Below are 15,087 nucleotides of genomic sequence, written 5' to 3'. Positions count from 1 at the left end.
CTGACAAGAAGGGAGTTCCCCAACCTGTAGGTATGGTGCCGGTTGTTCCTCCCCAGGTGCATCACTTTGCATTTGTCTGTGTTGAATCCCATCCTATTCTCATCCGCCCACCCTTGTAACCTGTCTAGGTCCGATTGTAGCCTATTCCTCCCTTCTAGCGTGCCCACATCCCCCCACATCTTAGTGTCATCAACAAATTTGAACAGGATGCTTTTTACCCCCTCATCCTAGTCACTGGATCTCTGAACATTGCACAGTCAAGCCTGTAAGGTTCACTGGACGGGGATTCAAAAGGGCTTCAGTTCTTGCATAGAGAGCAAACAAAAGGGCAAATATATCCTGGTGGCTTCTAAATACCTGGGGATGGGAGAAAGCTAGAAGCTGCAAGCACCCTAACACCACTGCAGTGATAACAGACCACTGCCTATTCTTTCCCCTGAGATGACCACTTTCTTTATCAGCAGCACTATCAGACCCACGGCAGCTTTCAGGAGTGTTAAGGAAACAGGTAGCAATTCCCTTCTAGAAGAGGGCCACATGAGCCACTGAAAGAAACATTCTTTCGTCGCTGTTTGCAGGAAGTTTGTGTAGCCCTGGAGATCCAGCTGCCTGAAAGAACATCTTGGAACAAAGAGGGAGTAATGGGAATGCTTCTTGTTCCAAACCCACTGAATCGATGCTAGGTAGATTTCTAACAAAATGAGTTTTGTATACCACTGGAACACACACTGGTTTCATCTGTTTTATGAAACCATATAACATGCCTCTCTGTATTGAGGCAGCTCTGCTAACGACTTTCAGTTAGTTGCTTAGAGCTAATCCTCTACAAATTCATTCTATAATCCAAGGATTCATCACTATGGAAACTGCTTATAATCAGTACCTTTTATAGTTTAAAAACAGCATCAACCAGAGGTACTCTTAACTCGAATGGATGGTTATTTCATTCCCACTAGGCATTGCCAGGTTCAGGGCTTCTGGTCCTTTTGTTAATTTAGGGAAATTAAATAAAACCCAGCATAGAACTGAATTTAACATGTGTGTCAGCTGAAATGATAAGCAACATTATGACATACCATGCCAAGAGCTGTCAGCATATGGCTGTGCTGATGTGAAGGTACATGCAATCATTAGGAAGAGTCTCCCAGTAGCTAGGCAATGGCTAAGAGGCCAGTGTGAAGAAATACCTATAATTAAGGAGGTAGGAACAGGGTGTGGAGATAGCTGTAGGCAAGAAGAGCAAGTATGTGGCTGGAAAACAGCACACGTAGAATCTGCTCTCAACTCTACCATTGCTTTGCTGCATCACTGAAGGCAAAACAAAACTGTGCTTTCACTGTCTTCACTTGCAAAGTGAAATTAGAAGGCTTTCCTAGTTTAGGACAAGTGTTTAGGAGTTGCTACTCAAATTTAAGAAATAAAACTGGATCACCACCTGAAAAGGTACGTTTAATAGTAGAACCTAACAACAATGACCTATAACCAATGCCTAATACTGAGCTTTGGCACTTAGGATGATTTTCGTAGGTACCCAATAGGACACCCACAAAGAAATTCGGGCTCCATATATTAAGGAGTTAAGAGAAAAGCAGCAGCATCCATTAGGAAAGGACGAAAAAAAGAGCCATGAGAATTAGGAGGTAAAGCCAATTACAGCTCAGCACCAGATTAACCCACAAATGGAATTTCTGACCACACAGAAAAAGAAGATTAAATTTAGAGTGGAATAAAACTGTGTAGGAGATGAGACATCTCAGGCTTGCTAATGCCCTCTGAACTCAGAGCTTCAGGCTGGCATGCCAACTTTGAGTACCAGGATCTCTGGTTAGGTTGCCCTGCCAGGGTGCCAAGAGAAATTCACCTGCATCCTCCTCTCTCCAAGGCAGCCTATGTGGCAAGCATCAGACAATAAAACATACCTGTAGCAGCTGGGAAAAACACTCCAAAAACAGTGAAGAAGGACTCCCCTGGGCTGTATTCCGGCAGCGTGTTGTTAAACATTAGTTCTTTGGAGTATCCCACAAAGCCATGCTCTGTGAACACAAGAGGTTGGGAAGGAACACATGAGAAAATAGATTTGGAAGACACTAAAATAAGTGCCCTATTTGCAGTGGTTCTTTCGCATACGCTCCTGCCTTCTATCCTCAGAGAAAGTCTGTTTTCCAAAACACATATAACAACGCCAGCTGGCTTTCAGCGCTAGGTTTGGAATAACTAGTACGAGTTCAGAAAAAGAAAAAAAAAAAGTTGAAAACATCTGAAATTGCCCAATTTTAACATTTATGGAGAAACTCTGGCTAACAGCAAGTAAAAGGGTCTCATTTCATATGTATCTGCATAGGATCACTGGAGTCTAGGGACCTCTGTGGACATATGCCTGTTGATATTAAGACCCACAATTTCTGCCTACATGGGGAAATGAGCTCCAGCTAGATGATTATACTGCTACAATGACGATACTCTGACTGTGACTCCTGCACTACAAATGGCTTTTCAACTTTACCTGCGGCCACTTGCAGAAAAGGTGCAAGTTGGCACATATGTTTTTATTGCGTGCATTAGGTAGGTCTTTTCTGCAATCAAATACAAACACATGCCCTCCCTATGTCCATCAATTGTGCTATGTTGCGCTATAGTTTTTTTTTTCCTTTTGAACTGATTTATGTTTGTCACTATTCCCTTGGGGTGGTATGTAGCCCCAGAGCCAGACCACACTAAGCAACACTGCATTACAGCTGTACCTACACAACGGTCCGCTTCCATGCAGAGGAAAATTATACTTGAACAAAATTACACCTGAACAAAATGATTTCATCTAAAACCTGGGGCGTCTTTGCATGTGCTCCAGCGTGGGGGTGGGCACTTTAATTACAGTGGGGACACTTTAATTACAGTAGTGCTCACAAGCTGCTCTAATTAAAGCACCTTCAGTGTCTCGTGCATTCAGCATCCCACAGTTCAAGGTGGCAGTGTAGTGCTTTAACTAAAGTTTGTCAAAGAAGCTTTAGTTAAAGCACCCCCCTCCAGCATTTTGAAGTGTAGGAATGCCAAATACATGTGACGCTGAGGCTGCTGGAGTATACTAATTAGTCTATATTAATTAAGTCTGCTCTCACACATGCTAATTAGCATGCACTGGAGCAGACAGGCATGTGTACAAAGGGCATTACACCAACATAGTCATAATGTAAAACTATTCCTATAGTTTGGCCAGTCAATGTCCTCCCGTAGACAAAGCTAACATGCACCACAAAAGTTGACTGCGTGAGTATAGCCCAGTGGTGCTCAACGTTTTTGTCTGGGGGGCCAGATGAGCAGTGCCTGGTCTGTTCGTGGGTCAGATTCAGCTGGTGGTCTGGATCCTGTGCAGCAGTACCCATCGGGCACTGCAGAGTGAGGTGGGGGGGGCAGCCCAGCTCTGCAGGGGGAAGGGGTGTGGGCTGGCCCTGATCCAGCCACCTGGGAGAGGGGTTGTGGCCCAGCTCCAACCTGCTGCAGGGTGTTTGGGGTTTAGGAATTTGGCAGTGGGGGAGGGTGGCCATATTCATTGCCAGCGCTCCCCCGCTGCAAAATTTCCAAGAACATGAGATGGCTCTGCAAGCCACATTTGGCCTGTGGCCTGGAGATTGAGTACCTCTGATATAGACAGTATGACTTTAAAACACTTGCTACTAATAAGTTCATATCTAAGATGAACCCGACCTTTTACAAGGTTGATTCTCCCTACCGTTTAGATCAGACACAAGACTGGAAAAAAATAAGGCACTTTTCTATTGCACAATGCTTCTGATGCCAAGTTGATTTTTTCTTTCCACCATTACGTGGTTATTGTGTTGCTGTGCTATTGTTTCAAAAACACAGCTAAACACATGGCTGTACATCATGACCAGCAAAACCTCACTCCCAGATCCTCACACCAGCTCAGACATCTGCTGTAAACACATATCAGGACAAGAAACAAATGCCAAGGGTTGTATACCTTCTACTATGCTGGAGACCTCTCACTTCCCACACCCACTTTGTGCTAAGTTTTTCCAGTTCACACATGCATCAATTTTGAAAGGAAAAACTTCATGAAGAAAGGAAAGCAAGCAACTTGGAATAGATCAGCACCATGTCAACAAAAAAATCTTAACGTATCTAAGATCTATCCCTCCCCGATCAAATGCATGTGCATGTGTATGCACACACATACACTGCTGGCTCCTTCCGTAAGTAAAACCATCTGAATTTGTCAGACATGTTTGAGATTAATTGCTATGGTGCCATTAAAGCATTTAACAGAAAAGGTCATGAGATGGTCAAGGATTAAACAGCTCAAAAAGTAAATGATACAGACAGACAAGTGACCGCACCATCTCCATTTTACTAGAATAAACCAATTTTTTCCTATGGCATTTTAGGATTATAAGGGACTTTTCTGAGCTGTCCTGGTCTTTCATTCCATTAATCATAACTTTTGCTTGATTACAAATTTTTGGTTTTTTTACTTACTAAGAATTTGCTGGAAGGCACAGCGTTATGCTGCATTACTATTCCACTTCAGGGGAATGAGTATTCAGTACGATGACCAGGAGTTGGAGCCAAGAGAAAAGTGATAGGAGCACAGAGACAAGCAAAGCTGTTTTTATTCCAAGAGGGACGCTAAGAACCTCTTGCCTATTGTACCACAAAATTAAATCCTTAAATTTTGTCACAGATGCACATTTCACCATAGGACTTTGCAACTATTATAGGAAGTTCCTATGGATAATTTTAAAAAAATCGCAATTGCACGGATTTTGTGAAAATTGTAAAATCGGGTGACGTCTGCAAAATCAACAGGAACCCCCCACGAAAAGCTTATGAAGGGGGCTGCCAAAAGGAAGGCGAGATGGCTGTTACCCCGCCTGTTGCCTCCGATTGGCTGAGAGTACTGCCTGCCATGCCACCCCGCTCCTCTCCACCACTCAGTGATGAGAGGCAGGGCTGCATGATGGACAGCCCTCAGCCAATCAGCGGTAAGGGCGAAGCCATATGGCAGACAGCCATCTCCAGTGGGTAGGGGGCCACCAGGGTGCCTTGCCCCATCAGAAGCATAGGGGGGCTCCACCACGATAAGAGCCCATGAAAATGGCGTCCCATGAATCTGTGCACAAAATTGGCCAGTCGCCCCCTTGGGCTGCATAATCCCCAGAGTTATACGTTGCAGTGAGATTACTCCTGCACTGATTTCAGACAAAGCTCCCACAGACTTAAGTAGAGGCTTTGTCCTAGATAGAGTGGAAGTAGGGCTGATAGTAAAAGTTTAATCATATCTGTGACTTAATAGAAAATAGTGTTTTCAAGGCCAGTGTTTGCTTTCTCTGGAAAATCTGTTTCAGCGAGCAGAATATTTTGCATTGGATAAGGTGCCTTAGTGCCCAGGTAGCTTGGCTGCCTCCTATCCCATGCTCCTAAATAGGCCAGGTCCCACAGTTGCACCCGGGAGACATCATGATTGACCACAAGATGAACATGAATCTTTAATGTGATGCTGCAGCTAGTAAAGCAACCAAAACGCTGGCTTCCATCCATAGATGCCTCTCAAGCAAATCCTGGGACGTCATTCTCCCCTTGTACTCGGCCTTGGTGTGGCCGCAGCTGGAGTACTGCGTCCAGTTTTGGGCTCCACAATTCAAAAAGGATGTGGAGAAGCTTGAGAGAGTGCAGAGAAGAGCCACGCGCATGATCAGAGGTCAGGAAAACAGACCTTATGATGAGAGGCTCAGAGCCATGGGGCTCTTCAGCCTGGAAAAGCGCAGGCTCAAGGGTGATCTGATGGCCACCTATAAGTTTATCAGGAGTGTTCACCAGAATCTGCGGGGACGATTGTTCACCAGAGCCCCACAAGGGATGACAAGGTCAAATGGTCATAAACTCCTCCAAGACCGTTTCAGGCTGGACATAAGGAAGAATTTCTTTACTGTCCAAGCCCCCAAGGTCTGGAATAGACTGCCGCCTGAGGCGGTTCAAGCACTTACTTTGAACGCCTTCAAAAGAAATTTGGATGCTTATCTTGCTGGGATCCTATGACCCCAGCTGACCTCCTGCCCCTGGGGCAGGGGGTTGGACTCGATCTTCCGAGGCCCCTTCCAGCCCTAATGTCTATGAAATCTATGAAATTCTTCCTTCTCCAGGAGCAGAGAGACCAAGTCATGTCTGACCAGGAGGCTTGTCCTTCACAACACAGAAGGAACCTGAAGCACCTAAACAGCAACTCCCATTAGATACTGCTGCAGCATTTCCAAGCTGAAATGTTTCGGGGGGGGCAGACATTTTCCAAACAGCTCTAGCATAAGCTAGGATTAGGCCCAATATGTTCATTATCCATTCTTAGCCCTTAGGCTTCACTCTCTCAAAGGATTAGACTGCAGTAGTTAAAACATCCAGAACAAAGAGGGAGGCAATGCAAGTGTCAAAATATCCAAGTGGAAGTAGCACTGACTGGAGCAGGCTGTGCAATGGCCATGTCTGAAACAATGCACCTGGGGCCTCTTGCATGACTGTTATAAAATAAACTAGTTTCACAAAAAATATGCCATTATGAGACCTCTGTTTTCCTTTCTTCCCAGCTCTGGCTCGCTAAGAAAGCCAAGTAACTAGGATTCATAGGTAGAATCTCACTTTGTACAGAATAAGCAGCCTTGTTTCATTTAACAAAATTAATCCAAATGTTACTTATCACCATCCCAATCTCATCTCACAGCAAATTGTACTCTGAGCCAAATGCATGTCATGTCCCTTTTGATCAATTTTTTGCAATGATTTGTAATTACCATCAGTTTAAACAAACTACTGGAATATTAAATCTGAGTATTGAAAACAACACTCTTATGAACATTTCCTGGTTGCCATTGTGTGGGACAGAAAGGGAGGAAAAGCTAAGAGCAATCTGTGACCTTAAACCATTATATTAGCACCTCGGATTGTAATCAACAGGGTATTTGGACTGAAAATCATCCAAACAAAAATAGCTTGAGGAAGTGCAACCAAGACGCCAAAGCAACACAACACACATTCACTTTAATAGAAAGACTTTAAATCATATAAAAGCAGCTCTTCCAATTATCTGCATCCCACCTGAATGCAGTGAAACTCCAAATGGACACATTTTTTAAAAAGCAGCACATTGTCAGGGGGTTCCACACTCATCTTGCTAATTTCCAACTGAAAAATGCCAAATTTTCAAGTAAAATAAAATGTTTTCTTATAGATCCCAGCTGGGGATTTGAGAGCCCTGCCAGATTCTTTTCCTTCTTGTGCATCGCCAGCAGAAAACAAATATATTCAATCTCATTTTTCCTTCAGCTAAACTTGTACAACCCCAGATCATTAGATCTTGCTCCCACTGATACTAGTGCTACTCTGTTGTCTTCTGGGATTAGCACAGAGATCTGTAGCTGAAATTTTCTGAAAAATCCTTTTGATACTAGAAGGAATAAAATCCCATTCCCTCTCTTTTAGCTGGACTGGCCTGTAGGGCAAGAAAAAGAAAGAGAGCGATAAAGTTTAATTTTGTCACTAACTAATATTCAAGGTTAGAGGTGGTGGCTATAGTGGAAAAGTGGGGGGAAAGAATTTGGTTTGGGTCAAGCCAAGAAATCTTCACATTGACAAAATGAAAAAATTGAAAATATTCATTTTGGGTCAACCTGTAATACTTTGAAATGAAATATTTTGTTTCATTTTCAGGCTGCTTTATTCTTTTATGCAACTTTTTTCCCTTTAGATTTGGTCCAGTTTCATTAAAGTGCTTTTCAAAAGAAAAGCTATCCAGGTTGTAGCCGTATTGGTCTAGAGGCAAAAGGAATCAAAACTCATGCCAGAGGTGAAATCTTTTATTAGACCAACTAGATATTTGCAAAAAAAAAGTCTTTATTTGCAAGCTTTCGGGCACAGGCGCCCTTCATCAGGCATAGGAGATTGCAAAGACTGTAAAAGTTCTCCTAGGTAGAAACAAAAATTCATATTTCACAGGAGACTTGCAGGTGTGGCAAAGCCTCCTGCTTGGAATAGTTCATTTTGTGCAGACTAGGCTCAGAGAAAAGTTGAAAAAGTCTGTTTAGCTCAGGGTTGTCTGGTGGTAAGCAGGATGTAGAATCCAAAGGTTTCTCTGAAAGTTATATAGGACGGTCTTTCCTTCTGGTTGCGATGATCCGTATTTCAGAGAAGAGTGGAAACTTGGAATGTTTCGGTGTTTCCAAAACATTTCTTTTTAACAATGTTGAAACATTTTGTTTCAACATTTCTGAAGTTGGTTGCTCTGTCCTTTTGCAGCTGAAACTATCGACTGGGCTTAAATTTGCAACCGCCTCCCCCCAAATACATCTTTTAGCATATTCACTGCTGTTGAAAGAATTTCTCTCCAATCATCTTTGAGCATGTCTGAAGAGCAGATCTGCTGAGGACTTGGTCAGGTACCACTGTTAACACACCAATTTCTTAGACGAGAGCCTCACCTCAAATGGTTACAACTGAACTCATTAAAAACTGCAGAAACTGAGACATTTTAAATAAGGTACAAAAGACTGCCGGGAAAGATTAAAACAGGCAACACCACTAACAGATAGTAATCTCAGGGACACTTGCAAATTAATAGTAAGGAAGGACTCTGCTTTGGCACCAACTTTACTGCAAACTGTCACGAGAGGAACGACCTAACTCAGGGGTGGGCAAAATGCAGCCCGCCAGGCCATTCTATCCGGCTCACAGGGCCCCCCAAAAATTTAGAAAATAAATATTTATCTGCCTCTGGCTGCCTGTCATGCAGCCCTCCATGGCTTGGCAAAACTCAGTTAGTGGCCCTCCGCCCGAAATAATTCCTCATTCCTGACCTAACTGATGAGCCGATCTTTCTACTACTTCTGCCTGGACAGTAAACTGACAAGACCACAGCAAAAGACCATCTATATAACTTTCAGAGAAACCTTTGGATTTGTACCACCCTGCTATAAAAACAGCCCTAGGATAGCCATTTTTTGAAATAAAAATAGGTAGCTGTCCCTGTACCAGTTAATTAGCACTGGGTGTGGCTACATGAGATGCTTAATGCGCAGTAGACTGAGAGACTGCACATTACAGAGTCACAGCAAAAACCGTACTATTAGTCTAATGTGCATAGTATTAGTCTACTGCACATTAACCAGCACGAAAAAAGCATGCAGTCGCACTAATGCATAACAGAGCAGCCTACTGCACATTTATTTAGTACTTCCTTTTGCGCATTAATGAATGTGTAGATGTGCCCACTGTTAAGTGACCATGCAAAGGTGCCTGCCTATACAGACATAGCTCTACAGCTTCTGTACCATGCTGGTAGTTAGTCTAAGCCAAGGCTGGCACCAGCCTAAGAAAGGCTGAGAGCTAATTCACTTGCAAATTCATTCAAGGCCCTCAGTGAACTAAGTTTTTAAGAGAGATGCCCAGTAGGAGTCAGTTGGATCCCAGAAAACAACAGGATTTACACCGCGTCCCACACCCAATTGCGTGGCATATTACAGAAGGAACAAAGCATCCCCAACCCTCAACACTTCACTCTCTGAATGGGAGAACAAGCTTCCTCTTTAAGATCTGATTGCCGATGTCGGCAGCTTTGATTCTCCTCACCCTTGGCTGATTTAAAAGTTTGGATTTCCCCCTTCCCCTCCAGCTTGAAGATGATGAAAATGCACAAGTCAGCTCAGAGACATGGGGCTTGAAAACACAGGACACACCTTAGTGGGCTGCCCGTGCAACGCCTAAGATTTCCGCCTAGTACTTCAAGAACTTGGAAAATAACTATGATCTGAAAACACTGCCAGCAAAAAACTGTGGTTATGTGGGGTCAGCCCATTATGCAACTGCATAAAGGATATCCAGCCTGCCAAGTTTCATGCAAACTGGAGCTCATTACAGATTAGTCAAGTTTTGGCCAAATTCAATAAACCTGTTCACAAGCTTAAGGTTAAGCAAACCCTGGCGTACAGGCCAGACCAAGCCTGGAACTGAATAATGCTAAATTGAAAATTGCCTTAAAGAACGAATGATTATCGTATACAATGTTGCACTTGCGGCTAGAGCTTTTAGTGGAAAGGTGGAGGCTGACAGCACGAAATACAAAGATTTAAGAAAATAAAGCCATTGGTTTCTCATTCCAAATGCCACGAAGAGGAACCTTGCTCAGAGATTTCTCGGTGGAACAGCTGGAAACGTTTGTCTTAGAGGATGTTTCCTGGGTCTGACTCTAAAATTTTCAAGATCCTGTGTGTTTTAAGATGTGGGAAGCCTCAGTTACAGCCTCCTCTTGGCATAACTATCTGTCCTCTCCTCTCATCATGAAATCTTGCTGCTTTCATTGCCAAAACCCACCCTTTCTGTCACCACTGCCTCAGTCTTTATGGAACAGGGTTTTGACCTATATGTCTTGTAATTTGGATGCGTTCTGTGGGTTAGTTGTGCTCTCACAAACATCCAATCCAAAAGACGACAACGCAAACCCAGTCACCTGCTTAAATCCTTGTTGCCCCACCAATAAAGTATGAAGTCTTTTTGCCCAAATAATTGAGAAGTTATGTCCAATTCAAGCCCTGTTGGGTTGGCACTGTCCAGATGCTGCTCCTGTGAGACAACGGTTAGGCCCTCTAGTCCAGGTAATTTGTTTGCTGGGGGTCTGATTTGCAGAGGACAAGCGTCCACAGCCCCGGTGAAGAAGGATCCTACTGAAAAATCACAGCAGAGGCTTGAGAGGTCTTATCCTCTTTTCTGGAAATAATCCTTTAAACTCACAGTTGAGGTGAATGGATCACGTCTACACTGAAAACTTGCCACACCAGGAAGCAGCACCATCAAACATGCCACACTGCTCCATGCAGCCTGCTCCTGAACTGAAAGGAGTGCAGCAGCGTCCAGTCAGCGCTGTGAATGAGTCAATTAGCACTGCTAAGCAACACTGCTAATGAGCCAGCCGTCTAGCACTGCACAAAAGGAGCAACACTAATCCCAGCTGGGGTTAGAGGACACTTCTGCCTCGCATGCTTACTTTGCAGTGCAGACACAGCTAATGTGGAAAAGTTTGTTCCCCTATTGCCATGACAATACCCAGTGCACGGGGCCGTCCAGCTGACTGAGCACCAGAACTCACCAAAACTGTACCTGGAGCTTGTTACAAACCAACAACAGTCTTCTTTGCCAAGAGAAAGCCAGGACTCTTCTCTTGCTTGTGTCCGTCATTTCCAACAGTGATCTTCTAAACCACGTGGGTACTGGTGACTGCTTCTAAATATCTGAATGGAGGATTTCAGACCCCGAGATAAACCTTACAGAAAAAAGCAATGCCTCTAAGGAAGAAATTAGTGCAGTTCTGTGAATCAATTCTGAAAGTCGTGAAGGGTTTCATGCTACAAGTCACTATCGAAAATGTGGCATAATTTCTTGCCATTATTTTGTCCCTCATCTGCCAGTTTGCATGAGCAACAGGAGGTAGTTGCCGTGCAGACACCGGTAAGAACAAGATCTACTGGCAATTATAACAATTTTGCAAGCTTAAGGCATGGTCCAATGCAAGTGCTATTTATGCCTCTCTAGTTAAGATTATTCTTCACTGACAAGGTGCTCTGAACCAGGAGAAGGCACTCTTCGCTAAACTAAGCCACACATTACATTCAGCCAACTGTGGGACACCAGGTGAAGATCACACTTGGAGCAGATCACTAGGGGACCATCCTCAAAGCTAGCTGAAGGTACTGCATCTTGTTGAAGATAGTCTGGGATCTAAAGGAGAGAGAAAAATGACACTGAGAGTAAATGCACTTCCCAGCCTGCTCCAAAAGATTAAGTTCATGTGCTGTATACAGTCAAAACCATACACACCCTTCCTAGGACTGTCATAAAAGCTCAAAACAATGAATAAACCCTCTCCCCAGACTGGACAACTGTAGTTCATCCCCTTTGATTACTCAGCCCTCACTCTAGATCCTCTCTTCTCAGGAAGGTGTTCCCACTTGATTTACATCTGGAGGAGAGCAACAAATCACCTCCCTCCTTCAGTAAGTTAATAAAATTCAAGTGATCCTTTCCCCAGAAGGATCAACATCTAGGAATATGGTTAGATCAGGTGTTTCAGGCAATTGCTAGCAGCCTGTTCCAGGTAGATTGTGAAGGGAGATCTACGAATGAAGGAGGACAGATGAGAGAACAGAGTACGTTGTCGGGGGAAGATCATGAAAGAGGCAGGCAGTGGGACAAAGTAGAAAGAAAGGAGAGCAGGGAAGGAGGAAGAGCTGGTGCTGAATGAAGCTAAGCATCAGCATTTCTGTTAACCCTAAATTCAGGAGATAAGTTAATGATAGCAATTCACTGTGTCCTAGAAGTTGATATGAAGCAGCAGATTTCCCTTCCAGGGATCCCTGCTCCCACTACGCACACACCCCCCCTCTTTCAAAACCATGAATGCAGTTTAGTCATTTGGCCAGGCATGAAACTTAACAATTTTAAAAGGAGAGAGAAATTGTTCTGTGTGGAAACCCACCACCATCTGTGTCAAACTAGAACTGGGATTCAAACAATACTTTAATAAGAGTTATGAAGACACTTCCACACTTTCTGATTTGCTCTAGTAACACAAGCAACATATACACGAGCAGAAGCACACACTTGCACAAACATGTAATCACAGGTTCTCAGAGGCACTGATGGATTAAAACAACTTTGGGGTCAAATCCACCAAAATCTGGCACCAAAAGCTGAGTGTTAGGGCCACATGACTCCTGGATGCTGCCTGTACAAACACTTCCCCCCTCAGGTCATGCCATGAGGCAACCTGCTTGGTCAAGCAAGGACACCTTGGATTCGTGTGAACTACTACTTCCCCAAAGCAACCTGTCCCAAAATGCTGACCAGCTGCCACCAGCTTTGTGCCCCAACATGTACTCCATGAATCCAGGCCTCCTGTAGTCCCCCATATGCAGATCCAAAAGCATTACCAGTGATCCCAGATCCTGCGAGACTGCAAACTGAATAGGGCTGGATAACTTTTGATCGCAGCTGCCAGATGCTTTATGCAAAACAAAATGTTAATACCCTTTGAGAGTCACCCATCGCAGCACTAATTCAGGATGCTGTTTTACAATCTAAGGCAAGAATGGCAATCTCCACTTTGGGAGATGCAAGGCTGGGCAAAACAGGGAAGCTTTAGTTTATAGATGATCAATGTATGTGCGTTTTAAACATAATGGTCAGAGATGTATCCTCTGGCATCTCTGAACCAGTGACAATGGATGCAAAGGAGGGTAATGAATAGTTTCATAGTTGGTAAGGTCAGAAGGGACCTGAGCAGATCATCTAGTCCGACCCTCTACAATGGGCAGGAAAGGATGCTGGGGTCAAATGACCCCAGCTAGGTGGCTGTCTGCCTCCTTTTGAAGACCCCCAGGGTAGGGGCAAGCACCACTTCCCCTGGAAGTTGGTTCCAGCTCCTAGCTGCCCTGACAGTGAAGTAGTAGTGAAGTAGGGGATAGATCACTCCAGTTCAATCCTTTCCATCCTCCCACAGTCAGAGAAAGGATTTGGGGCTAGATGGACCACAGGCCTGACCCGGTATGGCATTTCCAACATGCAGTGACAGAATATGCCTATTCCACAATTAACAGGTTGGCACCTGGCCAGAGAAAAACTTTCCTGGAACAGCTCAACCTTATGCCAGGGTTGCAAGGAAGCTCAAATCCCAACTGGAGTCAAGGGGAGCTGAGGGAGCTCAGAAGCTCATGGGAGCCGCTTGATTTCTCTATGGGGACTCTGCTCTGCCTGCCTCTAGCCAGCATTACGGCATTGGCATTGCCAGGACCCCCCAGTATACTTTCATCTTTAAAGCAACAAGGAGAAGGCAGGAAAGGGACTAAGGAAAAATAAGCCCTAACATTTCAATTAAGTTCACAGTAGTCATTAAAATAGTTGTTTTAGCCTCATTTGTCTGTGCTTTTATGACAATGGCTAGCTACTGGAGGTAGGGGATACAGGAAAATAATCTGTCGGCCCCAATTCAGTCCCAAGCTTGCAGGAAGATCTGTACAGGTTGTTTTGCACCTATGTGGCAAGCCCCACTGGTGTCAAGACAACAATGCTAATGACAAACTCTCAGCAGGGTGGGCTACGTTAAGGCCCAGTCCTTCCAGACACAGCTTCGCTGGCCAAAGCAAGAGATCTCCTAAGTGCAGATGTGCCTTGAAAGCTGCAAGATAAACCTCAGCAGCAGGGGCAGTGGGGAAATCTGACTGCTATTTTATTTTCCACTCAGAGGGTCCTAATAATTAAAGCAGGAGGTGGCAGTGTTTATTAGAAACCCAGTTTCCCCCATGGGGGTTTTAAACTAGGACAAACAATTTACTTTAAGTTCACAGTCTGTGCAGTTACAAGCCATCCAAAATAAAATCGCTTTTCCTTTTAAAAGTTAAAGAAAGTTTTGGAGAGATTGGGGGTCGGGGGGAAATCACTGAGCTCTTAAAGTCAAGAAAGAAAGAAACATTCTGGTCCAAGGCTTTTTCTGTACACATAATAAGCAGGGCAAAGCCAAAACGAAGAAATTATAGACAGCCTGTAATTGGAGTGAAAACCACAGTTAAAACAATCTAAAAAGACCATACAATCATAGAAGTTGGGTCGGACGGGACCTTGCAGATCTTCAAGTCCGAACCCCTGCCTGGGCAGGAGAAAACCTGGGCTCAGATGACTCCAGCCAGGTAGGCATCAAGCCTCCTCTTAAAGCCCCCCAGGGTAGAAGCCAGCACCACTTCCCTTAGAAGTTGGTACCAGATCCTAGCCGCCCTGACTGTGAAGTAGTTCTTGCGGATGTCCAATCTAAACCTCCTCTCCAACAACTTGTGGCCGTTATTCCTTGTTATGCGGGGGGCGCTGGGGAAACAAGGTCTCTCCCAAACCCTTCTGGTCCCCCCTAGTGAGTTTATAGACGGTCACCAGGTCCCCCCTCAGCCTTCGCTTGTGAAGGCTGAACAGGTTCAGGTCCCGCAGTCTCTCACTGTAGGGTCTGCCCTCTTGTCCCTGGATCATGCGAGTGGCCCTCCTCTGGACCCTCTC

General features: G+C 44.4%; 1 protein-coding gene across 1 annotated transcript in view; it reads right to left on the bottom strand.

Moving 5' to 3' along the window:
• The window catches only part of SLC12A8 (solute carrier family 12 member 8), a 96,907-nt gene that overhangs the window by 39,153 nt on the left and 42,667 nt on the right, over positions 1–15,087 (bottom strand). Inside the window, exon 6 of the mRNA XM_019522558.1 lies at positions 1,920–2,033. Within this exon, the coding sequence (XP_019378103.1) occupies positions 1,920–2,033 (114 nt within the window). The remainder of the gene's footprint in view (positions 1–1,919; positions 2,034–15,087) is intronic.

This window comes from Gavialis gangeticus, unplaced genomic scaffold (genome assembly GCF_001723915.1).
Source record: "Gavialis gangeticus isolate Ggan-Ray unplaced genomic scaffold, GavGan_comp1, whole genome shotgun sequence".
NCBI lineage: Eukaryota > Metazoa > Chordata > Crocodylia > Gavialidae > Gavialis > Gavialis gangeticus.
Note: the sequence above shows the minus strand (reverse complement) of the source record. Positions and strands in the feature narration are given on the sequence as shown.